The sequence below is a fragment of the Podarcis raffonei genome, chromosome 13 (assembly GCF_027172205.1).
Source record: "Podarcis raffonei isolate rPodRaf1 chromosome 13, rPodRaf1.pri, whole genome shotgun sequence".
NCBI classification, from domain to species: domain Eukaryota; kingdom Metazoa; phylum Chordata; class Lepidosauria; order Squamata; family Lacertidae; genus Podarcis; species Podarcis raffonei.
In genome coordinates, this window is record NC_070614.1 from 52,997,662 (window position 1) to 53,025,251 (window position 27,590).

The 27,590-nt window shown below is 48.4% G+C and overlaps 1 protein-coding gene across 3 annotated transcripts; it reads right to left on the reverse strand.

The window, feature by feature from the left end:
* Nucleotides 1–210: 210 nt before the first annotated feature.
* PLSCR3 (phospholipid scramblase 3) lies at nt 211–26,678 on the reverse strand. 3 transcript variants are annotated; one of them, XM_053362230.1, is made up of 8 exons: nt 26,534–26,623; nt 20,444–20,553; nt 10,409–10,686; nt 8,316–8,358; nt 7,478–7,698; nt 4,963–5,124; nt 2,965–3,126; nt 212–427 (listed from the first exon to the last, which is right to left on the reverse strand). In XM_053362230.1, the coding sequence occupies exons 2-8, from the start codon at nt 20,454–20,456 to the stop codon at nt 365–367; spliced, it is 942 nt and encodes a 313-aa protein (XP_053218205.1). In that variant the 5' UTR covers nt 20,457–20,553; nt 26,534–26,623; the 3' UTR covers nt 212–364. The 3 variants fall into 3 exon arrangements, with proteins under 3 accessions (XP_053218206.1, XP_053218207.1, XP_053218205.1); XM_053362231.1 differs by lacking the exon at nt 10,409–10,686 and having other exon boundaries at nt 211–427; nt 26,534–26,678; XM_053362232.1 differs by lacking the exons at nt 10,409–10,686; nt 26,534–26,623 and adding an exon at nt 23,124–23,310 and having other exon boundaries at nt 211–427.
* Between the last annotated feature and the right edge of the window lie 912 nt (nt 26,679–27,590).

Below are 27,590 nucleotides of genomic sequence, written 5' to 3' on the forward strand. Positions count from 1 at the left end.
ACTTGGGGTTGGGCTGGATGACCCTTGGGTGCCCCTTTAAACCGTACAAGTCTGTGATCTCTGTGGGGTTGGGGGCCTTGTGCAGAAAGCAATACCCTGGGCCGCCCAAATCTTCCTCAAGCTGTTACGGAAACAAGTCGCTCCAGAGCAGGAACCTAGGATGTTTTAAATTTTTCCCTCGTTTTTCCTTCCATGTGGATTTGAACAGTGTGAGGGGCCACGAGCCTAACTCAGGGACACTATTGTCGCTCTTCCTTTCACAAACACACAAACACACACACATACAACCCGCTCCCCCGCTGTCATGTCAGAACTGGGAAAAGGGTCCATCGAGAAAAGAGGAAATCCCGGTTTTGAGATGGTTCTAGCTTGTGATCACCGAACTCCTCTGTCCGACTTCCCCCGTCTTCTCAAAAAACATGAAATCCTGCAGAGAGAGGAGAGGAAAAACCAACGGTAAAGTAACATAACTTATTTATTCATCTACAAATTCATTTTAATGTTTCAATATTTTAATGTTGTATTTTAATTTTGTTTTTAAGTTGTAATCATTCAACTTGTTTTTTTTTATTGCTTGTAAGCCACCCTGAGCCCAGCCTTGGCTGAGGAGGGTGGGGTATAAATAAAAATTATTATTTTATTATTGCAATGGTGCGATTTATTGTCGGTGGGTTTTATGTTCTGCAGACAGACACACACCCAACCCAGGTAGGTATCCGGATAGATCAGCTCCCTGCCAGATGTTTTGGACCACCGTATTTTTCGCCCCGTAAGACGAACCTGACCATAAGACGCACCTAGTTTTAATAGGGGGAATGCAAGGAAAAAAATATTCTGAATCTCAGAAGCCAGAACAGCAAGAGGGATCGCTGCGCAGTGAAAGCAGCAATCCCTCTTGCTGTCCTGGCTTCTGTGATAGCTGCGCAGCCTGCATTCGCTCCATAAGACGCACACACATTTCCCCTTACTTTTTAGGAGGGAAAAAGTGCGTCTTATAAAGCGAAAAATACGGTACATTGGCACCTCCAGACGCCATGGCCGAGTTGTGATCCAAAACAGCTGGAAGGAGTGGCTGGGGAAGCCCAGCCAGATGGGCAGGGTAAAAATAATAAATTATTATTTTTATTATTATTAGGCAGCTGATTGGTGAAGAGAGCAAGCGCCACGATAGTAAGACGACAGGATGCGCTTCTGACAGACGTTTGTACTGGATCACACCTCTTCCTGTTCTATATGCTGCTGTTTAAATTTTATTCTTCTTATCGATATATTATTGATGTCTTTCTTTAATTTACTTTTTATGGTTTTATTGTATGGTTTCATGTTTTTATTGCAGCAAACCACTTTGATTTTATACATACCTCGGGTTACATAGGCTTCAGGTTACAGACTCCGCTAACCCAGAAAAAGTGCTTCAGGTTAAGAACTTTGCTTCAGGATAAGAACAGAAATTGTGCTCCGGCGCCGCGGCGGCAGCAGGAGGCCCAATTGGCTAAAGATGTGCTTCAGGCTAAGAACAGTTTCAGGTTAAGGACAGACCTCCGGAACGAATTAAGTACTTAACCCGAGGTACCACTGTACACACAAACACACACAGAGTTGTAGCTTGGTTGTCAAACACCTTGGTACTGGTACGTTTTGGCTCCCGAATGATCGAAACCCGGAAGTGAGTGCTCTGGTTTTCAACCTTTTTTTGGAAGCCGAACGTCCGACGGGGCTTCCACGGCTTCCGATTGGCTGCAGGAGTTTCCTGCAGCCAATCAGAAGCCGCGCTTTGGTTTCCGAACGTTTTGGAAGTCAAACGGACTTCCGGAGCAGATTCCGTTCAACTTCCGAGGTACGACTGTACAGTGGTACCTGGATTTTTGAACGTAATCCGTTCCGGAAGATCGTTCGACTTCTGAAACGTTTGAAAACCGAGGCGCAAAGGGTGGTCTGCAAATTTAACAGAGAAAACTGAAAAAACCTCAGCGGGAGCCATTTGACTTCTGAGGCGTGTTCGAAAACAGAACCATTTGCTTTCGGTTTTTTGGTGTTCGAAAACCGAAGCGTTCAACTTCTGAGGCGTTCGAAAACCAAGGTACCACTGTATATATGTAATTATATAGTGGTCTACACATAATAATATCAACAACAGCAACAAGGCAAGATAGAAGCGATATAAATTAAATGCAAAAACCAGAATAATTTCTGAGGGAAGGTGGCAAGTTACGAGACCTCAAGCCACCTCCAAGTCAAACCCGTCCTCTGCGCTTACATTTTCCTTGCAAAACATCCCCTCCTTCTAATTTAAAACTTATGACGCGTTCCCTGTAATGGAAGGCTCTCTGTTTTGGAGGGGGCATTTTAGGGGAAAGATTTGTTGGGAGCTTTTGCTGTTGATTCTGATATTAACTGATATTACTGATATTTACCTTTGTATCTTTGTTTTTATGTGGAAATTGTCCAGTTATGCCGTTTTTAATTTTTTTTTAATAACTAAAGGGAAAGGGACCCCGGACCGTTAGGTCCAGTCGTGGCCGACTCTGGGGTTGCGGCACTCATCTCGCTTTATTGGCTGAGGGAGCCGGCGTACAGCTTCCGGGTCATGTGGCCAGCAGGACTAAGCTGCTTCTGGCGAACCAGAGCAGCGCACGGAAACGCCATTTACCTTCCCGCCGGAGTGGTACCTATTTATCTACTTGCACTTTGACGTGCTTTCGAACTGCTAGGTGGGCAGGAGCAGGGACCGAGCAACGGGAGCTCACTCCGTCGCGGGGATTCGAACCGCTGACCTTCTGATCGCAAAGTCCTAGGCTCTGTGGTTTAACCCACACCGCCACCCACATCTTTTTTTTTTTTAATGACTACTTTGTTATATTTGTAATTATGTAAGCCACCTTTTCGTGTTGTAAGCCGGCTTGAGCATTCTTTTAACTGCGGAAAGTCGGCGTGGAAATAAAATTATGCGGATGATGAACTCACAATGAGGAAACACGCTCCCAAAAGCACCGCCTTGATCTTGACATCGAGGTCCATGGGAAACTGGATCCCAAAGTTGTCTGTGTCGGTGAAGACCTCCTTGAGGAGTCCACTCCACTGCTTGCTGATCCGCCCGACACCTCGCGATTCGTCGCGGGTCTTCACCTGCAGGAAGGCACAGAGAGGTGCGGTCAGCAACGCAAGCCGTGACATCAGAGGCTCACGCCCCAACACAGGAAGTGACCTCATAAGCCACCCCACCATTTATTCGAAGGAAGTGACGTCGCACACCAACTTCGGAAGCCACTTCCTGTTCTACCCAGGACAGGAACCGACGACTCCAGCTTTGCTTTGGATCAGGGTGGATAAAAATCAATGATATTTTTTAAAAAATAAATTTTTTTAAATCCGATTTTTTTCTTTAAATTGGATTTTTTTAAAAATTTAAATCGGATTTTTAAAATAAAATGCTTTTGGAGGAAAAATCTTTCTAAAGATAGTTTTCTGTTTAAGTTACATTGTAGTCCAAAGGCTATTCATCAGGAAATAAGGATTTGTTTTAAGGTTTTCATGTGTTCTAAAACTCAGTCTAAGTTTATGTGTCTGTGTGTTTGTGTGTATATAAAAGTTTAACTACATCAGTTAACAAACATGGATACATATGCTATAATGTTATTGCTTTAGTTAAATAAATTGTTTAAATGATTATTTTTCTCCTTCCAACAAAGTACAGCAGAAAAGTTGTCCAACTATAAAGTTAACTCATTAAACCTCGCAATAATTTCATAATTATCTGTCTATGTACAGTGGTACCTCGGGTTAAGAACTTAATACGTTCCAGAGGTCCGTTCTTAACATGAAACAGTTCTTAATCTGAAGCACCACTTTAGCTAATAGGGCCACCCGCCGCCGCCACGCGATTTCTGTTCTCATCCTGAAGCAAAGTTCTTAACCCGAGGTACTATTTCTGGCTTAGCAGAGTCTGTAACCTGAAGCGTATGTAACCCGAGGTACCACTGTAAATCTTAATCAAATAAGTGTTGGAAATGTGAAGAGAAAGACGGTTCCTTTTATCATATGTGGTGGTCCTGCGGTAAGGTTAAGGCTTACTGGGAAATGATATACAACAAAATGAAAAAGATTTTTCAAAATAACGTTTGGAAAGAAAACAACCAGAAGCTTTTCTTTTGGGAATTATAGGGACAGAACTACCTACACCCCCCCCCAGATTTACATTGTTGGCAAAGGGCACTTTGCACATGCTCAGAAGCCGTGCGTCCTCTGGAGAAGAAAGACGTGGTGGGGCGAGGAAGAAGATTTGGTCCGTACATTAGAATAGTGCATAGCTGTCAACGTTTCTCTTTTTTTAAGGGAAATTCCTGTATTCCGAATAGGATTCCTCTCAAGAAAAGGAAAAAGTTGACAGCTATGGAATACTGAGCATCCTTATGAACGATTGCCCAAAATTTAAGTACAGCTCAAAATGCCATTTGCTCTTGAGTAGACCGTGAGGTGTGATGTACAGTGGTACCTCGGGTTACATACGCTTCAGGTTACATACGCTTCAGGTTACAGACTCCGCTAACCCAGAAATAGTGCTTCAGGTTAAGAACTTTGCTTCAGGATGAGAAAAGAAATCGGGCTCCGGCGGCAGCAGGAAGCCCCATTAGCTAAAGTGGTGCTTCAGGTTAAGAACAGTTTCAGGTTAAGAACGGACCTCCGGAATTAATTAAGTACTTAACCTGAGGTACCACTGTATACATTTTGGCCAGTTTGTGCGAAGCTTCGCCACTTCTTCAGCCTCTGTGGCTAACCGTCATGGCCGCACCAAAGGCGACCAATATGGCGGCCTTGCGGGACGTCACTCGCTGCCATGGCTGCCACCTCACAGCTGATTTAGCGGTTGAGTACCATATCGAAGTGCCCTTCGCCAACAATGTAAATCTCGGGATGTGTGTGTGTGTAGAAATTTCCCAAACTGCCGCCTGCTCCCATAAGCACCTCAAAGTTGACGTCCCCGCCACAGCTACAGGCGAAGCAAGGCCCCAGAACGCGAAGCACCGTCTCCTTCTCGACGTTCTGGATGGAGAACTTGGGGTTGAAGGGGTGCCACGTCTGAACCACGTACCCGATGGTGGTGCCCGGGGGGCACTGAACCTCCAGCTGCGGGGAGAAGAGAACAGTTTTGCGTGTTAAATTGCTGTTTTAGGGGTTGTTTTCAAAAGTCTGGAACAGATCAATCCGTTTTGCATTACAGTCATACCTCGGGTTGAATACGCTTCGAGTTGAGCGCGTTTGAGTTGCGCTCTGCGGCAACCCGGAAGTAATGGAGTGCGTTACTTCCGGGTTCTGCTGCTTGCGCATGTGCAGGCGCTCAAAATGACGTCACGCGCATGTGCAAAAGCGGCGAGAAGCGACGCGCGCAGACGTGCTGTCGCTAGTTACGTTTGCTTCTAGATGCGAACAGGGCTCCGGAACGGATCCCGTTCGTATCTAGAGGTACCACTGTACTTTCTACGGGTAATTGAGTGCCTTGGTTTTGGAACGCTTTGGTTTCGGAACAGACTTCCGGAACGGATTACCATATTTTTCGCTCCTAAAAAGTAAGGGGAAATGTGTGTGCATCTTATGGAGCAAATGCAGGCGGGAAAAGCCCCCGCGGCTCTTGCGGGCTTTTCCCCGAGGGAGAAGGGACTGACGAGGCAGGCAGTCCCTTCTCCCTCCTCGTAGAAAAGCCCGCAAGAGCCACACGCTCTTTAAAGGATGTGCAGCTCCTGCGGGCTTTTGCAGGAATTCCCCTGTTAAGTTGTGGGTGAACATATCAGACGACACAGCGATTCTTCAAACAGCTCTTGTTTATTCACAGGCCAGAACAGAACTGAACTGAAGTGTTCAGTCAGCCTGCTAATATAGAGCTCCACTACAACGTTACTGTAACAATATTCTAAAACTATCCAATCACTGAATGTTACTTTTGATCCCTTATTTGCATAACTATCTACAGTATCCCCCTGCTGGCCCAGGGTGAGAACTTCAGTACATAACATCCCCCACCTCGTAGAAAAGGAGCCGCACACCCTTTAAAGAGTGCATGGATCTTGCTGGCTTTTGCGGGAGGCGGGGGAAGGGACACGAGCCACGTGGAGCATGTGTGCGGCTCTTGGGGGCTTTTCCCTGGGCTGCCCTTCTCCCTCCTGGGGAAAAGCCTGCAAGCGCCGCACACACGCTCCACGCCGCTCGTGAAAGGGAGTTCTGAGCAGAGCCTGGGATGCATACAGGCTCTGCTCAGCGCTCCCTTTAAAGAATATTTTTTTCCTTGCATTCCCCTTCTAAAAACTAGGTGCGTCTTATGGTCAGGTGCGTCTTATGGGGCAGGAAATATGGCGCGTTTGAGAACCAAGGTACCACAGTACTTGCCTTTTCCCCAAACCAAAAAGTCCCAAACATTGCAAACTCGTAAGCGAGTCCCAACCTCCTTTTGATCATATTGCCCTTTTCTGAACCCTTCCCAACTCTTTTAACAACATCCTCTTCATTCTTAATTCTAAATTCTATTCTGGAAACTTGGAAGATCTCAAGGGGCCAAAAAAAGCGGTTGTATCGCGCTATATCAGAAGCAAAAATACTTGTTTGGATGAATTGGAAGAGTCGCAAAAAGATTCCACTGAGCTTATGGATCGATAACATGGACAGATTAGCTACGTATGAAAGAATTGCTTGTCGGCGCAAAATAAGAATGGAGAAATACGAAGAAATTTGGAACGAATATCAAAGTGACAAGGTGGATAACAGTGGAAAATAGAGGAGGGAAAGAGTGGTGATATTCAGGCATAGGGATATTAAAGGTAAAGGTAAAGGGACCACTGACCATTAGGTCCAGTCGTGGCCGACTCTGGGGTTGCGGCACTCATCTCGCTTTACTGGCCAAGGGAGCCGGCGTACAGCTTCTGGGTCATGTGGCCAGCATGACTAAGCCGCTTCTGGCGAACCAGAGCAGCCCACGGAAACGCCGTTTCCCTTCCCGCCGGAGTGGTACCTATTTATCTACTTGCACTTTGACATGCTTTTGAACTGCTAGGTTGGCAGGAGCAGGGACCGAGCAATGGGAGCTCACCCCGTCGCGGGATTCGAACCACTGACCTTCTGATCGGCAAGTCCTAGGCTCAGTGGTTTAACCCACAGTGCCACCCGCGTCCCATAGGGATATTACTGTATCTTTAAAAAATTTAAACAAAAAACAATATAGTGGATGCTCGGGTTGCGAACGTGATCCGTGCAGGATGCACATTCGCAACCCGCAGCGGCACGTCTGCACACACGTGGGTTGCGATTTGGCGCTTCTGCGCATGCACGACTGCCGAAACCCGGAAGTAACCCCTTCCAGTACTTCTGGGTTTCGGCGGTCTGTAACCCGAAAAAACGCAACCTGAAGCATCTGTAACCCGAGGTATGACTGTATCTGGAGGCAAGGCAACCAGAACCGCACATGGCATGGACCGGGAGGCGCACTGCTCACCTCCTGAAGGCAACAAGGGAACCAGCAGCTGACGCATTTCAGGGGGCGCACCATGCGCAGGACCTCCCGTCCCGCCGGGTCGTCCAGCCGCATGGAAAAGCGCCGCAGGGATCCGCAACAGTTTCGCGTGCAGCAGTCATTCTGCTCCTGGGCGTGGAAGATGTGCTGGCCCAGGCTGTTGCGCACTTCGTACTTGTTGTTGCCTTCAAAGCCTATGAACGCTGGGGAGGGAAAGAGGGGGGAGAAATGGCGTCACTTATGGTGATGTGACAGGCTGGTGGACTCATGCGCCACCATCGACGGCCTTCCACAGAAACCTTTTTTCTTTTTTATTTATATATGCTTTTCAGATCTATACATTTCACTGATTTTACAATCATTTTGACACTTTTAAAACTTGACTTCTTTCCCCCTCTTTCTGCAGTTCCAAAGTCAATTCCAGATAAGAAGATGATCAATAAGAAAAATTAATGGAAATAATTTGAGACTTTTGGAAAGCTGAAACAGCAACAAAGATCAAAATTCACACCAGCATTTCAAAGCAACTGGGTAGGTTTGTTTAACCAAGAACATTTTTAGAAGGTGCCGAAAAGAGCACGGTGAAGGCGCCTTTCTGATATCAAGTGGCAGGGAGTTCCAAGGCTCACTAATGAGTTTTGTGGCAAAGTGGGGACATCTGAATTAAAACATCTGAATTAAACCGCCACAGCACCCAAATCTCAAACTAGAGGGCAGGCCCTCTGTGTGTAAACTTTAAAAACTTTGGTCCAGATTTAGGAAACCGGGCACACTTCCTGGTGGACTCTGAGCATCAACATCTCCGCCATTTGTCTCTCACCTTCCACAAGCTCCACTTTCTGGTGTATCAAAATTTGGTCAACCTGAGGAGACAGAGGCCACAAAAATCAGTGTAAAAAACAAATTGTGTGTCTCCCCCCATCTAAAAGAAAAGGAATAATGCTTAACATAGACCACATGCATTTAAAGAATTTAAAGTTTTAACCATCATGCCTTCCCCCAAAATATAGTCTGGGAATTATAGTTTTTTGAGGCACCCCCATTCCCCTCAGAGAGCTAGAATTCCCAGAGTTCCCTGGGAAGAAAAATGGGAGACGGTATCACTCTGGGAACTGTAGCTGTTCGACGGGGAACAGGGAGGTCTCCTACCAGCACCCCCAACGAAACTATAGCTCCCAGAATTTTACAGGGGAAGCCGTGTCTGTTTAAAGAGGTATCATAGCGATTGAAATATATGGCATTTCCAGGCCTGAAAAGATGGACTCCCTTGTCATTTCTGAACCCGGACACTCCCCGATTTAGAGACACGGTTCAGCTCAGCCCTCCTCACCTGGCAGCTTTCAACAGGGGCCACACCTGAGCCTCCACCTTCAAGAGCAGGTGTGACCTGTTTGTGTAGTGGTCACGTAGGATTGCTATGAGGAATTATGAAAAATGAAGCGAGCCATTGTGTCCGCGATGAAAGCATCGCTTTGACTGGGTTTGGGTCACTGACATGATTTTTGATCGATGCCACAAGCATTTCTGCCTCATTTTCTCTGACAGTCACGTGTAATAATAATAATAATAATAATAATAATAATAATAATAATTTATTACTTATACCCCGCCCATCTGGCTGAGTTTCCCCAGCCACTTTGGGCGGCTCCCAATCGAGTGTTAAAAACAGTACAGCATTAAATATTATAAACTTCACTAAACAGGGCTGCCTTCAGATGTCTTTTAAAGAGAAGATAGCTGCTTATTTCCTTCACATCTGAAGGGAGGGCGTTCCACAGGGCGGGCGCCACCACCGAGAAGGCCCTCTGCCTGGTTCCCTGTAACCTCACTTCTCGCAATGAGGGAACCGCCAGAAGGCCCTCGGAGCTGGACCTCAGTGTCCGGGCAGAACGATGGGGGTGGAGACGCTCCTTCAGGTCTACTGGGCCTTTGAGGCCGTTTAGGGCTTTCAAGGTCAGCACCAACACTTTGAATTGTGCTCGGAAATGTATTGGGAGCCAATGTAGGTCTTTCAAGACCGGCGTTATGTGGTCCCAGCGGCCGCCCCCAGTCACCAGTCTAGCTGCCGCATTCTGGATTAGTTGCAGTTTCCGGGTCACCTTCAAAGGTAGCCCCTCACAGAGCGCATTGCAGTAGTCCAAGCGGGAGATAACTAGTGCATGCACCACTCTGGTGAGACAGTCTGCAGGCAGGGAGGGTCTCATCCTGCGTACCAGATGGAGCTGGCAGACAGCCGCCCTGGACACAGAATGAACCTGCGCCTGTGTAAAGCATTATAACACAGACTATACGCTGATCTCCGCCAGCAATTTCTAGATCAACTCTGCATCCCCAAATGTAAACCAGAGTCGGAGGTCATACATTTCCTATTACTGGGGAATGATCAGGAGCTCACCAAGTTAGTGGCTAAATATCTCTATTTGTTTTTTTGTTGTCGAAATACGCCGTAGACGTCTGATCTCCCTGGAGACCAAGAGATGTGGCGATAGACTTCTCTGCCTCCTTTTTTCTTTTAGCAAATGTTTTGCACCACTGGGGAAGTGGTGATTCTGTATTGAATCGTTTTGGATGTGATGCCAATAAAAGGTTTGAAATCAAAAGTAATCTCTGGGTCGTGGGTTCGAGAAAAAGATTGGGTTGGACGAGATGACCCTTCCATCTCTGCCTGGGACCACAGAGACCTGAACGTAGCCACCGATAGCCCTCTCCTCCACCTCCACGAATTTGTCCCATCCTCTTTCAAAGCCGTCCCTGCCTCTTGTGGCAGGGAGTTCCACAGGTTAACGGCGTACGAAGCAGAAGAAGGGCGTGAGCTGTCCCTCTCAAGCTGCTCAAGATCCTTTCGGCTGGAGAAGCCGGAGGATGAACGCAGGGAGAAGCGCGTGGCCGGGCGGCCGGGATACAGACCCTTACCTGCGCCAGGTACTCAAGGCCGGGAGGAATGCTGCTGGCCACGGGCAGGTAGGGAGTGATGCCCGCGTGGGGGTCTGGAGCTTGGTGGTGGTGGGGCGTAGCGGCGTGATCCCGAAAGGCACGAGGAGGCGGCTGGGGGGGAATTATTTGCCCCGCTGGAGGGCTGCCGGCTGGATAGACGTTGAACCCTGGGCTCGGCGCCGTGGGGACAGGGTGAGGTTGGTGTACGGGGTATGGGGGAGATGCAGTGGGATATCCGGGCTGTGGAACGTGGTACCCTATGGGGTGGAGAGAGAGAGAGAGAGAGAGAGATTTTTTAAAACTCATCTACACCTGCAAAGCCTTTAAAAAAATAAACATTACTGTGCCTTTAAGAAACAAATGTTACGTTGTTGTTGTTGTTCTATAATTCTTATTAAATTTTCTGTTTTACAACCTCGGCCCTCCAGATGTTTTGGGAATACTACTCCTTAGCTAGCAGGACCAGTGGTCAGGGATGATGGGAATTGTATTGATGGGAACTGTATTGTTTTTAACACTTGATTGGAAGCCGCCCAGAGTGGCTGGGGAAACTCAGCCAGATGGGTGGGGTATAAATAAATTATTATTATTATTATTATTATTATTATTATTATTATTATTATCTGGAGAGCCAAGGTTGAGGAAGCCTGGTTTAAAAGAATATCCCGATTTGTAAAACAGAAAATTTAGTAAGAATTATAAAACAATTGTAGCCTTTCAGCTAGGAATCCCAGAACCGTGGCCCAGGAAGTGACTGCCCATGTCCAACAGGTAGATCGAGATCTACCGGTAGATCACTGGACGTCTGTGGTGGATCACTGGTAGATCACTGGCTCCCCGCAAAGAAGCTCTACAACTTTTGCCCCCCTAAAAAAAGCGCTCAACATTTTTGCCCTGCACCCCAAAGAAACGTGGTAAAAAAAGTTCAACAGCTTTGACCTGAACCCCTAAAAAACAGGGCTTTCCTTCCTGGATTCCAAAAAGGGGAATAGATCATTTAACTCTGTGAGTAGATCACAGTCTCTTGGGAGTTGGCCACCCCTAGCGGAACCTGCTGCGACACGGAAATTGCAGCTTAAAGGATCTCCTGGTTTAAAACCTCCATCGAAGAAGGAGAGCTGTGACCCCAAAACCTCTTCTCTTCTTCTCTTTCCATGGTTCATTTTGCATATCACAAATCCCTGCTTATTTTACAAAAACCTAAACGGTTCTGTCTTCCATTATTTGTTGTTGTTGTTTAGTCGTTTAGTCGTGTCCGACTCTTCGTGACCCCCTGGACCAGAGCACGCCAGGCACCTCTGTCCTCCACTACCTCCCGCAGTTTGGTCAAACTCATGCTGGTAACCTCGAAAACACTATCCAACAATCTCGTCCTCTGTCGCCCCCTTCTCCTTGTGCCCTCCATCTTTCCCAACATCAGGGTCTTCTCCAGGGAGTCTTCTCATGAGGTGGCCAAAGTACTGGAGCCTCAGCTTCACATTCCAAAACTTATTTACACTGTTGCATTTATCTTGACGCTGCCAGGGTTTTCAAATCTACACAATCTCCCCCCATATATTCAATAAACATTATTATTAAAGGTTATTTATGTACCGTATTTTTTGCTCTATAGGATGCACCAGACGATAAGACGCACTTAGTTTGGGGGGGGGGGGGAGGAAACAAGAAAAAAAAAATCTGAATCCCAGAAGCCAGAACAGCAAGAGGGATCTGGCTTCTGGGATAGCCTCTGGCTGTTCTGGCTTCTGGGATAGCCGCTGAAGCTTTGCGGGGCTATCCAAAAGCCACAATAGCTAGAGGGAGCGCTGCGCAGCACTCCCTCTAGCTGGTCTAGCTTTGCGCAGCTAAGCCAGAAGCTAGAACAGCAAGACGGAGTGCTGCGCAGCGCTCCCTCTCCCTGTTCTGGCTTCTGGCTTAGCTGCGCAGCCTGCATTCGCTCCGTAAGATGCACACACATTTCCCCTTACTTTTTAGGAGGGAAAAAGTGCGTCTTATGGAGCGAAAAATACGGTATCTCACTACTGCAGCCCGTGTTTTGTTAGTCCCAAAATGGAAAACGAGCGAGGTCCCAGCCAAAGAAGAACGGCAACTTAAAACTGATGGAATATGCGCAGCTTGCGGACTTAACATATAGAATATGAGAACAAGAAGAACATACGTTCAAAGAAGATTGGAAAACATTTACCGTACTTTTCGCCCCATAGGACGTACCGGCCCATAGGACGCACCTAGTTTTTTGGGGGGGAAATAAAGGGGGGGAAATTAATTTCCACCCCAGGTGCGGGGCTGGGGCGGGGGAAGCCTGAGCTTCCCCCGGCCCCAGCCCCCAGAACAGACTGCTATCCGCTAGCCGTGGGAAATGCAGCTCTCCCACGGCTAGCGGAGCGCTGCGCGAAGCCCGAAGCTTGGGGCGTGCTGAGCTCAGCGCGCCCCAAGCTTCTGGGTGCCGGCAAGGTCTCCGCTAGCCGTGGGAGAGCTGCGTCTCCCACGGCTAGCGGATAGCTTCCTGAAGCCTGGAGAGCAAGAGGGGTCGGTGCGCACCGATCCCCCTCGCTCTCCAGGCTTCAGCGAAAGCCTGCATTCGCCCCATAGGACGCACGCACATTTCCCCTTCATTTTTGGAGGGGGAAAAGTGCGTCCTATAGGGCGAAAAATACGGTATTGAATATATAGGAAATAATTGTGTACAGCTGAAAACGCCAGCAGCATTAAGATAAATTCAACAGTGTAAATAAGTTTTGATGGGTGCAATAATGGAATACTGAATGGTATAGTTTTTGTCAAATATGCAGGGATTTGTGATAGGTAAAATGAACCATGGAAAGAGAGGAAGGGAAGTCACTGATACCTTTAAATTGTAAAACAGAAAATTTAATAAAAAATATATAAAAAGAAAGAAATACAGAATGGGGAAAATGGAGAGGTGTAAAAAAACACAAAACCACAGCACCTCAGTGTCCCCCTTAAACCAACCAAAAATAAATAAATATTCCTGCAGAAAGATGTGTACAGTGGTACCTCGCAAGACGAATGCCTCGTCAGATGAAAAACGTGCAAGACGAAAGAGTTTTCCGTTTTTTGAGTCGTTCCGCAAGACGAATTTCCCTATGGGCTTGCTTCGCAAGACGAAACATCTTGCGAGTTCTTGCGAGTTTGTTTCCTTTTTCTTAAAGCTGCTAAGCCGCTAAGCCGTTAATAGCCGCTAAGCCGCTAATAGCCGCTAATAGCCGTGCTTCGCAAGACGAAAAAACCGCAAGATGAAGAGACTCGCGGAACGGATTAATTTCGTCTTGCGAGGCACCACTGTATTATGAAAAGCAAACCATAGCTGTGTCTATAAGAAGAATATGCTAAGCTCCACAGTTGGGTAATACCTTTATTAGGGTCAACCTGAGAAGCCACAAAAAGTGGGGCAAGCTTTAGAATTTCCCAGATAATTTATGGAGAACTTGAAAGCACGCTTCTGTGACTTTTTCGTTTTCCCTTATTTTTTTTAAAAAAGGTCTTTAAACGGCTTGCAACTTCCTAGCTGAAACTGCGGGTTCCAGGTCTGACGGGAGCTGAGCTGGGGAGGGGGCAAAAGGAAAGGTTTTGCGGGAGCTCCTGAAAGAGCGATCGGAGGAGTTGACGCGCATGCGGAGGAGGAAATACACAGGCAGAAAGAAATGGCAGGGAGGAGAAAGCTGAAAACAAAGAAAAAGGAAATTGCAAATGGAAAGCAGGGAGGAGTCACGCCCAGGGAGGAAGTGAGAGCAGGTCATGAGCTTAAAATATTTTTCTTTAATAAAAAGGAGTGTTCAGGATGCTACTGGTGTTCTTTGGGCAGCTATTTTGGGGTGGAGGGCAAAGTCCAGTGGGGGCACCTGCGTCATCCCGCCCAGGGCCGGATTTGGGTTTGATGAGGCCTTAAGCCAGGGGTCAGCAAACTTTTTTTTGCAGGGGGCCGGTCCACTGTCCCTCAGACCTTGTGGGGGGCCGGACTATATTTTGAAGGGGGTGGGGAATGAACAAATTCCTATGCCCCACAAATAACCCAGAGATGCATTTTAAATAAAAGCACACATTCTACTCATGTAAAAACACGCTGATTCCCGGACCGTCTGCGGGCCGGATTTAGAAGGCGATTGGGCCGGATCCAGCCCCCATGCCCTAAGCCACTGAAGGTAATGGGGCCCTTTCTATGTCCAGCTGTCCTTTGTCAACAACAAATTGTCGCTGTTTTTTGTGTTGAATATATGCTAGATGGTCATTTATGGACCTCATAGGTATCTCAAGCCATTTGCCCATGTTGCCCTGCAACCAGTCCATGCAGAATGTAGGCACCCTATATATAGAAAGGAGCAAAGCAGTGATATTTCAGGGAGCAGGCGGGGCCATGACTTACACCATAGGAGCCCACACAACACAAAACACTGCTGCTGTAGGTAGGTTTATATTTCATTTGTTTTTTATCTTACATTTTGGAAATGTACATCCAGGTTTTTTCCCCCTTTAATTTTTTGGGGGCCCCCAAGAGAGTGGGGCCCTGAGCTATAGCTTGTTTAGGTAAAGGGACCCCTGACCATTAGGTCCAGTCGTGGCCGACTCTAGGGTTGCGGTGCTCATCTCGCTTTACTGGCCGAGGGAGCCGGCGTACAGCTTCCGGGTCATGTGGCCAGCAGGACTAAGCCGCTTCTGGCGAACCAGAGCAGCGCACGGAAACGCCATTTACCTTCCCGCCGGAGTGGTGCCTATTTATCTACTTGCACTTTGACGAGCTTTCAAACTGCTAGGTTGGCAGGAGCAGGGACCGAGGAACAGGAGCTCACCCCGTCATGGGGATTCGAACCGCCGACCTTCTGATCGGCAAGTCCTAGGCTCTGTGGTTTAACCCACAGCGCCGCCCGCGTCCCTACTCTATATATAGAAAGGAGCAAACCAGTGATATTTTAGGGAGCAGGAGAGCAGGCAGGGCCCATGACTTACATCTAGGAGCCAACACAACACAAAACACTGTTGCTGTAGGTAGGCTTATACCGTATTTTCCGCTCTATAAGACGCGCCAGACCACAAGACGCACCTAGTTTTTGGAGGAGGAAAACAAGAAAAAAAATATTCTGAATCTCAGAAGCCAGAACAGCAAGAGGGATCGCTGAGCAGCGAAAGCAGCAATCCCTCTTGCTGTTCTGGCTTCTGGGATAGCTGCACAGCCTGCATTCACTCCATAAGACGCACACACATTTCCCCTTACTTTTTAGGAGGGAAAAAGTGAGTCTTATAGAGCAAAAAATACGGTATTTCATTTGCTTTTTATCTTACATTTTGGAAATGTACATCCAGGGTTTTTTTCCCCCTTTAAATTTTTTTTGGGGGGCGCCAAAGAGAGGGGGGCCCTAAACTATAGCTTGTTTAGCTTATACCGAAATCTGGCACTGAGAAGGCGACTTGCAGGCGTCTCAGGTAAGTTAAAATAGCCAGGTGGGGGAGCAGACAGTGACGTAGCCCCCCTGCGCCCAAATCCTGCCTAGCCGCATTCCAGCTATGCCCCGTCACAATAGGCCTTGCCCTGCCCCAGGGAAAGGGGTGGCGAACATCGCAGCTGACTTGGGTGGGGCTGCAGCGGCGCCTCTTTTCATGCCCCGATGCCCATGTCTGCAGCGAAGACGGGAATCGCAAGTTCCGCCTCTCCGGTTCCTCTCCAAATCCCTCTTTTCTTTTCTCTTCCTCGCCCACTGAACAGGATAAGTGCTTCCTGGATCAGGCCAGCCAGCCCAGCATCCAGTTACCCCAGGGGGCTAAGCAGATGCCTCTTCTGGGAAACCCGCAATCAGGATTCGAACACAAGACCCGCTCTCCCCTCCTGAGGTTTTTAGCAACTGGCTTTCAGAAGCATTTACAGCCTCCAACTGCAAAGGCAGAATAAGCCATCCTGGCTAGTAGCCATCGATAGCCCTTTCCTCCTCCATGAATTGATTTAATTCTCTTTTATAGCCATCCTAGTTAGTGAACATTGCTGTCTCATGTGGCAAGGAGTTCCACAGTTCCCTCTGCATGAACTTCATTTCCTCTGCCCCAAATCTTCCAACATTCAGCGGATTGATTGTGAGACTGTGGAAATGGATAAAAGCCCCCCAGCCAAACAATGACTATCATCAGCGCAGGGAAGAATTATTTTTTTAAAAAACTATCATCTACAATACTGTCTTATATATTTTATAGTACAGTACATTGATTATTAGCGGGACGCGGGTGGCGCTGTGGGTTAAACTACAGAGCCTAGGGCTTGCCGATCAGAAGGTCAGCGGTTTGAATCCCCGCGACGGGGTGAGCTCCCGTTGCTCGGTCCCTGCTCCTGCCAACCTGGCAGTTCAAAAGCACGTCAAAGTGCAAGTAGATAAATAGGTACCGCTCCGGCGGGAAGGTAAACGGTGTTTCCGTGCGCTGCTCTGGTTCGCCAGAAGCGGCTTAGTCCTGCTGGCCACAGGACCCGGAAGCTGTACGCTGGCTCCCTCGGCCAGTAAAGCAAAATGAGCGTCGCAACCCCAGAGTCGGTCACGACTGGACCTAATGGTCAGGGGTCCCTTTACCTTTTTACATTGATTATTGCTTTCATTTTACGGATCAGTGGTCTCATTAGAGAGTAAAATTCATGTTAAATTGCTGTTTTAGGGGTTGTTTTTAAAAGCCTGGAGTGGATTAATTTGTTTTGCGTGACTTTCTATGCGTAATTGAGTGCCTTGGTTTTGGAACGGACTCCGGAACGGGTTAAGTTTGAGCACCAAGGTACCACTGTAGAAAGACTGTCACAGAATTGGCTTAAAGACCGAAAGGGCAAAGACGATTAAGACGGGCGAGGAGAGAGAACACACCATTTGCATATTGTAGGAATCAGCATTTGGCAACCTTGACGCTCCTTGAAGCAGTCAAGACTGCAGACTCAGAGGTGATTTTTGGTTTGAGTTGGATGGGACACCGCAAAGGACATCTATCCCAACTCTCATCTGGTCCCATTTTGGAACGCAAGACATCGCCACCTTACATATTATTTCAATATTGCGTTTATAATCTCGCCTTTTCCTCCAAGAAACTCGAGGTGGTGGTAATGATCCTCATTTAAACCCCACAACCAACCTGCGAGGTGGTCTAGGCAGGGACCGGATCCTGAGGTCAGCCAGAGATCCCCGAGGGAGGATTCGAACCCTGCTCTCCCAGGACCTGGTTGGACACACTAAACCCCTACACCACCCTGGCTTTCGCAGACTGTAGGAGTGTAAGAAGGGCCTACTGGATGAGGCCAAGGGCCCTTCTAGTCCAGCAACCTGTTCCCACAGTGGCCAAGCCTTCTAGGAAAACCTCCATCAGGATTTGAACACAAGACCGACACTGTGTTTACCAGCGACTGGCATTCAGAAGCACTGCTGCACTCTGAACCAGACCACGGATCCAGCCCTGGGGCGTGTGGGGTCTGGATCTGGCCCAGAGGTGAGCTGAGGTCATGTGACCCATTGGAACCGTCAGCTGATTGTCAGGGTTTGAGCTGTAGCCACATGAGACCCTGGGGCCCAGCTGGCTCCTCCCCCCCTTGAGGCCATATGTCAATCAGACTTGATGCCCCCCCCCCCCGAAGTTCTGGGACTACAGCACTCCGCACCGCCAGGGGAGGGCACCAGGTTGGGGAAGGGTGCTCTCCCCTAACCGGCAATGCGTCTCAAGCATTTTGGACAAAGGGGTCTTCCCCAAACCCTGCCTGGAAAGAAGCAGGCGTTCCGCCACAGAGCTCAGCGAATTAAATATTGCAAGTTAATTGTCGGAGGGGAAATGTGTCTGTTTGTTAAAATAATGGCAGTGCCCCCCCCCCACACACAAAGCAAACCGTTAAACCAAAGGATCAGACTGACTTAAAAAAAAGAAATGGTCTTTTATCCATTTTTGGAGAAGAATGGGGGTATGGATGAGGCTGGATCGCTCAGTCGGTTGAGCGTGAATCTCTTAACCTCAGGGTCGTGGGTTTGAATCCTACACTAGGCAAAAGATTCCTGCATTGCAGGGAATTGGAATATATATATATCTATATATCTATATGTGTGTGTGTGTGTGTAAAGGGACCCCTGACCGTTAGGTCCATTCGTGGCCGACTCTGGGGTTGCGGCGCTCATCTCGCTTTACTGGCCGAGGGAGCCGGCGTACAGCTTCCGGGTCATGTGGCCAGCAGGACTAAGCCACTTCTGGTGAACCAGAGCAGCGCACAGAAGCACCGTTTACCTTCCCGCCGGAGCAGTAACTATTTATCTACTTGCACTTTGACGTGCTTTTGAACTGCTAGGTTGGCAGGAGCAGGGACCGAGCAACGGGAGCTCACCCCGTCGTGGGGATTCAAACTGCCGACCTTCTGATCAGCAAATCCTAGGCTCTGTGGTTTAACCCACAGCGCCACCCGCGTCCATATGCACATACACACACACACACACACACACACACACACACATACACAGTGGTACCTTGGAAGTCGAACAGAATCCATTCCGGAAGTCCGTTCGACTTCCAAAATGTTCAGAAACCAAGGCGCAGCTTCTGATTGGCTGCAGGAAGCTCTTACAGCCAATCGGAAGCCGTGTCAGACGTTCAGGTTCCAAAGAACGTTCGCAAACCAGAACAATCACTTCCGGGTTTGCAGCACTCGGGAGCCAAAACGTTCAAGTGCCAAGGCGTTTGGGATCCAAGGCACAACTGTGTGTGTTTAATTTATACCCCACGCTTGTTATCCTTGCCAACTCTACAGGTGAAACTCGGAAAATTAGAATATCGTGGAAAAGTTCATTTAATTCGGTAATTGAACTTAAAAGGTGAAACTAATATATGAGATAGACCCATGACATGCAAAGCGAGATATGTCAAGCCTTTATTTGTTACAATTGTGGTGATTATGGTGTACAGCTGATGAAAACCCCAAATTAACAATCTCAGAAAGTTAGAATATTGTGAAAAGGTGCAGTAGCTATTCAATCCATAACACCTGCAACAGGTTCATCACAATTATAACAAATAAAGGCTTGACATATCTCGCTTTGCATGTCATGAGTCTATCTCATATATTAGTTTCACCTTTTGAGTTGAATTACCGAAATAAATGAACTTTTCCACGATATTCTAATTTTTCTTGCAATATTAAAGATATATAATCACTTGAAAGAATCAATTAGGTTTAGGACTAAATTGGGATTAAATAAATAAGAAAATGTACGATAAGAAAAGTTAGGAAACGTGATTATGACTGTGATATGGTTTTATGAAATAACGATATTGGAAACTGCCATATACAATTACTAAGAAATTCAGATGGAAGAGACTTGAGGAAGTCAAGTAATATGTCTATGAAGAGGGATTTTAATTAATTAACTAACTTTTAGTTTATGTGGTGATTTGATGTATTTTATGTTTTATATTCTTTTTTTTCCTTTTCGTTTTACTCTTTTTTATTATTGTTAACTCTTTCTTTTGTTATGTCTTTGCATGAAAAATAATAAATATTATTGTGATATTCTAATTTTTCGAGTTTCACCTGCACAATTCTATGAGAAAGAGAGAGAGATCGAAGCAGTATTAAACAGACACATAATAATCTTCAGCATTGCGTTCCGATTTTTGTGCGTGCAGACGATGTAATCGAGGCAAGATCCTGGAAGCAAGTTATCGACCGCCTAGCTACGAGGCCAGTTTACGCAAAGAAATCAGATGCACCCAAGCTTTCTGCAGTTTGGCTGTGCAACTGCTTGCGTCGTGCAAAATTAAGTGCCTTATCGGAGGCCAATATATAGATTTCCCGAGGGCTGAAATCCACTTTGCATCCTCTGAAAGATGCGAGCTTGAGGAACAGCTGGGTTGGATAACTTTAAACACACTGCCTCGCGCAAGGATTCCTCCCCGCCCAAAATATACGTGCAAGTTGCTACTTATGTGGGGAATGGCGCTTTCGTTTGCTCCATAATTTAGCAACGTAATTAAAAAGCGAGCTAAGGCAGGGATGAAAGGCCAGACCTGGAGCCGCCATTTTTGTATCCGTTTGGTGAGGGATGTGGGGTGAACGACGACCCCGCTTCCGGCGTCTTTCTGATCAGCGGCGGCGACTGCCTTCCATTTGGACGTCCCTGCAAGGAAATAGCAAGAGAAAGGGATCATTTCGCGACAGATGCATTATTGGTCGCTAAGCACAGCAAACAATTCTGTAAAATATTAGGAGGTCTGGCCTCGGCTGTTTGGGTGGAGGCAGGGATACAATGAGAAAAAAGGGATGGTTTTTCAAGAGAAGGAGGTGCATATTAGCCCCAAACGTCTCAAATAAGCCTGAACAGAGCACAGGGTGTTTGGATTTTTAAAATCACCTTTATTTGCAGTACAGTGGTACCTCGGGTTAAGTACTTAATCGTTCCGGAGGTCCGTACTTAACCTGAAACTGTTCTTAACCACTTTAGCTAATGGAGCCTCCTGCTGCCGCCGCACTGCCGGAGCACGATTTCTGTTCTCATCCTGAAGCAAAGTTCTTAACCCGAGGTACTATTTCTGGGTTAGCAGAGTCTGTAACCTGAAGCGTATGTAACCTGAAGCGAATGTAACCCGAGGTACCACTGTACAAGGTTATGGAATACAGTGGTGCCTTGGGTTACATACGCTTCAGGTTACAGACTCCGCTAACCCAGAAATAGTGCTTCAGGTTAAGAACTTTGCTTCGGGATAAGAACAGAAATTGTGCTCCGGCGGCGCAGCAGCAGCAGGAGGCCCCATTAGCTAAAGTGGCACCTCAGGTTAAGAACAGTTTCAGGTTAAGAACGGACCTCCGGAACAAATTAAGTACATAACCAGAGGTACCACTGTATGCAGAAATAGCCAAGCTAAGAGCAAAAGTTCGACATCAGGGTGACGAAACATATCAAAAAGAATGGGGAAAATTTATGTTGTATATAGAGATGATGATGTGAAATAGGGAAACCAGTAGAACTGAAATAAACCACGAGAAAAAACAAGAAATTTATTGGATAATCATATCAAAATGAAATAAAAATGTACATTCGGACTATTGTTGAACAACATTTGTAAATGGATATAGACAGACAACAAGAATTGTATATATAGAAAGATTTATTTGTTTGCAGACATTTTATGGGGGGGAAATGGAAGAATAACAATTATATATAAAACGGACAAAGACAACGCGAAAAGTTAAAGACGGCATAAAAAAGCCGGAAGGAGGAAGAAGGGAAGTCAGCTCAGGAGAGCAAGAACAAATGTGAAATATAATGTATGTGTATGTATAGGTAAAGGTAAAGGGACCCCTGACCATTAGGTCCATTCGTGGCCGACTCTGGGGTTGCGGCGCTCATCTCGCTTTACTGGCCGAGGGAGCCAGCGTACAGCTTCCGGGTCATGTGGCCAGCAGGACTAAGCCGCTTCTGGCGAACCAGAGCAGCACACAGAAACGCCGTTTACCTTCCCGCCGGAGTGGTACCTATTTATCTACTTGCACTTTGACGTGCTTTTGAACTGCTAGGTTGGCAGGAGCAGGGACCGAGCAACGGGAGCTCACCCCGTCGCAGGGATTCAAACCGCCGACCTTCTGATCGGCAAGCCCTAGGCTCTGTGGTTTAGACCACAGCGCCACCCGCGTCCCGACACAGGTCTTAAAAGGGGGTTAAAGGAGAAATAACCAACGTGATGAGTGATACTGGATTTATGCCGCCCGCTTTTCAAAATCTGCACCCATACGGACGTCCCACTTATCCTTGTATACCTGAGCTTTGTCATTTGGAGAGAGGTGACTCTCTGTTGCTGCAGTGAAGCAAAGAGGACTGTTCTCCTAGATCCAAACAAACACACACAGCCTCCTCGCCGACTGGCACAAAAGCGGGTAAACTTAGTTGGCACAGAGGCACCCCTTTTGGCCGCCCTCTCTTGCCCTTTTGCATTCATTCTTCATCACAATGCAGACCTGGGGCCTGTCTCCAGGAAGCCAAACAAAAGGTATTTACAAAAAACAACAATAAAAAGGGAGACACACGATTGCCACCCCTCTCATTGGCAAGGCTCCTGAGCTTTTGAACAGCTAGCAGGCAAGCCGAAATCCAACAGGTGTGCGGAATTCCTGGCTGCGGCAGACAAGAAATGCTTCACCGGTGGAACTGCGCAGTTTTTAAATGCACAAGAAAACACAGAAGCTTTGGGTGGCAACTCGCACACGTACAACCCGTGCCAAAACATGCAGAGAATCAAATTCACACAGTTGCAACGGTGTCAAAAACACCAAAGAAGAGGAATTAAGTGTACAGCGTTCTCACTTTCTCTCTGACCGAGTCAGGATTTCTTTAGCAGTGATTCCTGCCACTAAAGGGGGCTGGGATAGATGTCCTTTGGGGTGTCCCTTTCCACTCTGAAATTCTATGATACACCAGAGTACAGAAACCTGCACACACACACACACACATCCCAGTCTCCCAAGCCCACCCAGAAGTGAAAACACATGATAGCCATCAACACACAAACACACAAAGTGTCACAGAACACAAATCGTGTCCCCAGAGGGAATTGGGAAACAAACACCAGACCCTCTGGCCCAAATGCCAGAGGCCACACACAGATTTGTGCAACCGTGCAAGGCGTTGCGTGCAAAGACACACAAACACACAAGTCTCAAGGAGAACCAAACTCGGAAGCCTCCAGGCGTTACTCACTTCATGTCCCTGAGTCCGGCTTTCCAGAAATGGCGCCCACTCCTCTTGCCTAAGCAACAGACACATGATCCAAGTGAAACTGGATCTCTGCTTTCCCACCCCCCTCCTCAAGCCCACACAGACTCATCATGGGGAGGGCAGGAACAGCAGCAGGAGAGGCAATCCCCGACTCCTTGCCAGGCCTCTGAGCCGAACTTTCAGCCTCCGAAGAACCCAGGAGTCCTGACACACACACACACACACACACACCCTTGGTCCTCCTCACCCAAGAGTTCTGGCTCCCAGATTGCCTCCCCATCGATCTCTCGCCTTGCGAAAACAAAGTCTGTCTTGATCTTCCTTCTGCACCCAAGCGGCTTGGGGGAGGAAGAAAACAAAGCCTTGCGAAAAACCACATGACAGCAGCTACCCTCTTAAAAATAGAGGGGTTTTTGGCAAGCTCCTCTCACTGGCAAACCAACAGCTCAGAGTCTTCGCCCTGCACCAAAATTGGGTGGCACCCAAGCTTTTGGGTGTGTGTTTTTTTGTTCCAAAGCAGGGATTGTTGCTGGAGGGGGGGTGTGTTGGACGATTCGGGCCTCCTGTTTCCAGGCGGCGCTTCCAAGCTCCGCAGACCGCGTGGGATCCAGTCAGCTCTCCCTGAAAATCCCAGTGACCTTTGGGTGTGCCTGGATGTCTGCGCTGGGTTCTGGGTTGAGAAGGGAGAGGCTGGGTTTCCCCGCGGAAAGATGGAGGCGGCTTTCCAGCAAACCCAAGCAGCTGGCAAGAGAGCCTGTTTTCCACTCCCTTAAGATAAAAAAAAGCAGCGCCCCACAATTTGCCAAAAGGGTATTTTCTTACCCTTGAGAGAAGCCACAAAATCCCTGGCTTTCCGCCCACTTGCAAAAGCCACCCAGGAATCCTGTATCTTTCAGAGGCCGCAGCCCAGATGCTCTCTAATCAAGCCCTTCCTCTCTCTCCCTCCTGGCAAATCTCAAACACACATAAAATCATTACAGAGTCGGAAGGGACCCAGGGTCATCTAGTCCAACCCCCGGCAATGCAGGAATCTTTTTGCCCCATGTAGGACTCGAACCCAAGACCGTGAGAGTCTCATGCTCTACATGCCGTATCCCATCCCCTGCTTCATTCCCCCTGGTATATTTGCATCCACTGACAGCACCGAGGCAGCACCACGGGAATTTATTTATTAATTGCATTAATTTGCACCCTCTTCCTCTAAGGAAATGGAGGTGGAGTACATGGTTCTCCCCCTCTTTCAGACCCCACAACAATTCTGCGAGGTAGGGTAGGCTGAGGGACAGCGACTGGCCCAAGGTCAGCAAGCGAGCTTCGGGGCCGAGGCAGGATTTGAACCCGGCTCTCTCCCAGGTCCCAGTCCGACATACGAACCATAATACACTCCCCCTAGCTAGTGTTTAGTGTTCAGATGGTAACTTCCTAGAGAGCAGAGACCTCTCTCTAAATCACTTTACACACTACAGTACACAGATAAAACAAAAGCCCTTTTTCGTGCGACATATAAACTTTGGAACTCCCTGCCACAGGATGGACACCAAATTGAATGGTTTTAAAAGAGGGATTAGACAGGCTCATGCAGGAGAAAGCTATTGTTGGCTACTAGCCAGGATGGTTGTGTTCTGCCTCCACAGTCAGAGGCAGCACTGTTTCTGAATCCCAGTTGCTAGAAGCCACAGAAAGGGAGAGTGGCTCCTGTGTTCGAATCCTGCTTGCTGCTTTCCCATTGGGTGCATCTGTTTGGCCACCGCGAAGGCATGATGCTGGACTAGGCGGGCCACTGGCCTCATCCCGCAGGCTCTCCTTATAGAATCACAGAATTGTAGCGTCGGAAGGGCCCCCAAAGGCCATCTAGTCCAGCCCCCTGCAATGCTGGAGTCTTTTGCCCAACATGGGATTCGAACCCACTACCCTGAGATTAGGAGTCTCATGCTCTACTGACTGAGCTATCGCGATGCTTAAACTCCTTTCCAATGCTACAATTCTATGACTAGAGCAGCGGTTCTCAACCTGTGGGTCCCCAGATGTTGTTGGAGTACAACTCCCATCATCCCTGAGCTGTGGCCTTGCTAGCTAGGGGTGATGGGAGTTGTAGTTCAACAACATCTGGGGACCCACAAGTTGAGAAAGGCTGGACTAGAGCCTAAGGAGAGGCTGTTAGATCACGCCAAAGGGGCTCATTATTATTATTATTATTTTTTTATTATTATTATTATTTGTATACTGGCCTATACCTGCAGATCTCAGATCGGCTCCCAACAAAAGTTACAATATAGAAGACACAAAATACACAACAGAAGACAACCCAACCATCTCCACTTCCAGGAGACATTTTTAAAGGGCCTTAATCCAGCATGTTGCCTTTGCAGCAGCCAACCAAGTCCTTGTGCAAAACCACCAAGCGGAACCCGGGTGCAAGAGCCACTCTCCCTCCCTAGCGCAGGCTTCTGGGTGGTGCAGAACTCGCACTCAAGGCCGGGGAACCGAAAGCTGCGCAGGAGCAGCGAGAACAAAGGCGAGGGCTGGACAGGAAACCTGGATGAAGGGAACATAGGGAGGAGGGGGGGAAAGCGTTTTGTGGAGCCTTCCGAGATCCTTGGAAACATAATTCTGCAGTGTTTTGCAAAGCAACCACCACCTGGCTGCGAGGCGTCTCTCAGGCTGGGTGCACAGAGAGAGAGAGAGAAGGGAGATTGTTGGGTTAAGGGAAGGGAGAAAAATCAGGAAGGATGTTGGGAGAGGAGGGGAGGCTCCCTCCCTCCGGGGGGGGCGAAACAACAACAGCAAAATTAAAACCATCTGGTTTCTCTGCTCCCAGAGCTGCCAACCTGGCGCCCCCCAGCTCCTGAGGACGCTGGGGTGGGCGCCAGGATGGCCAAGCGTGCGCCGAAGAGCCAGCAAAGGAGATGGGGAGGAGGGGTGCGCGCCCCAAACCCAACCATCCTCTCTCCAAAGAAACTTATTTGCCTTCTTCTTCCTCCGCCCATCTTTCCCCCCCCCCCGGGCAAGACTGGGGGGGGACACGACATTCCCTCTTTGCAAAACAACCTCCCCGCTGTCCACATTCACACGAGAAAGAGGAGGAGAAAGAAAAGACCCCCCCCCGGCAATTGCAAATCTGGCCTGAACTGAGAGCCCCCCCAAATCTCTCCCCGGGAACAGAAACAAACCAAGCGCGCAAAGGATGGAGAGACCCATCTTTTATTTTCCTGGCCATCTCAGCTGGTTTCCCAAACAGCCCCCCTGGTGGGGGGGGTTAGAGGAGGGAGGGGGAGACAAGGCCAAGGACCCCCCCACCCCATGGCTCCTCTCCCTCCCCCCTCCCCCGCTCCACATTATCTGGGCCTCCCCTTCGCCTCCCCGGCTCCTTCTCCCCACTCCGCGTTACCTTCACGCCCTGGAGCCAGCAAAGAAAGTGGCGGAGGGAGGGAGGTGGAAAGAAAGAGAAGAGAAAGAGAGGAAAAGGATGGACCGAGGGAGGGCAGGGCGAGGCAGGGGCCGCCCCCTCGCCCTCCCATCGCCGGCAGCAGCCCTGGAGCGGCGCCGCGCCCGGAGACAGAAGCGAGAGGAGTAAAAGGAGCGATGCGCGCCGGTCGTGTGAACGCGGCGTGTCCGGGCACTTGCTCTTTCGCTTCGAGGGATGGGAGGGGAAGGAGAAAGCTTAGGGGCTCTTAGCCCGGGTTAATGGTCTCGGCCAACCCGGCGCCCTCCAGCTGGTGGGGTTTTTGTAGAGTCCTCCCGGGCTGCCCTCGATGGGAGAGACGCGCGTCTTGCGCGGCTGTTTTGTTTGGACGCACCGCCACGCGAGAACGCGGCCCCGCTGCTGCCTGGTAGGAGGGAACTTGCCTTTTGGACACGGACTTGAGGCCTGTTTCCACGACGCCTTGGGGAGAAGCACTTCTGCGCCACCCGATTGGGGGGGGGGTTTCACACGTGACAGCTATCTAGCCCACGCGCAAGCATCCTCGCTTTGTGTTTTTGCAAAAACCGGTGCGCAATGATGGCCCTTCCTGGCTGTTGCCACGGTCATGCTCTAGTCCCTGCAGCACCTGACATAGAATCAAAGAATTGTAGGGTCAGAAGGGACCACGAGGGTCATCTAGTCCAACCCCCTGAATAGACCCCGCCCCTTTCCCCTCCAGATTTAATCTCAAGACCAGGTACGGCTCCAAACCCCACTGCTTTCAAGCGCTCAGGCTTCCCCCAGCCTGCCTCAGCTAAAAGAGCCTTCTCCAAGTCTCTTTTTATTATTACATGTTTTTAATAAAATATTTTCTTAAGTAGAAATAGAACACACACAGTCTCGCTTTTTGAGTCAAACAAATCAGTTGCATTCCGAGTGAGACATTACAATTACAGGCAATATGGGGTTGTGTGGGAGAAAAGGAGGCAGTAAAATTTCATTCTTCTGTATGGTGTGTCAGCAAAGTCTTTGTGTCAGCATC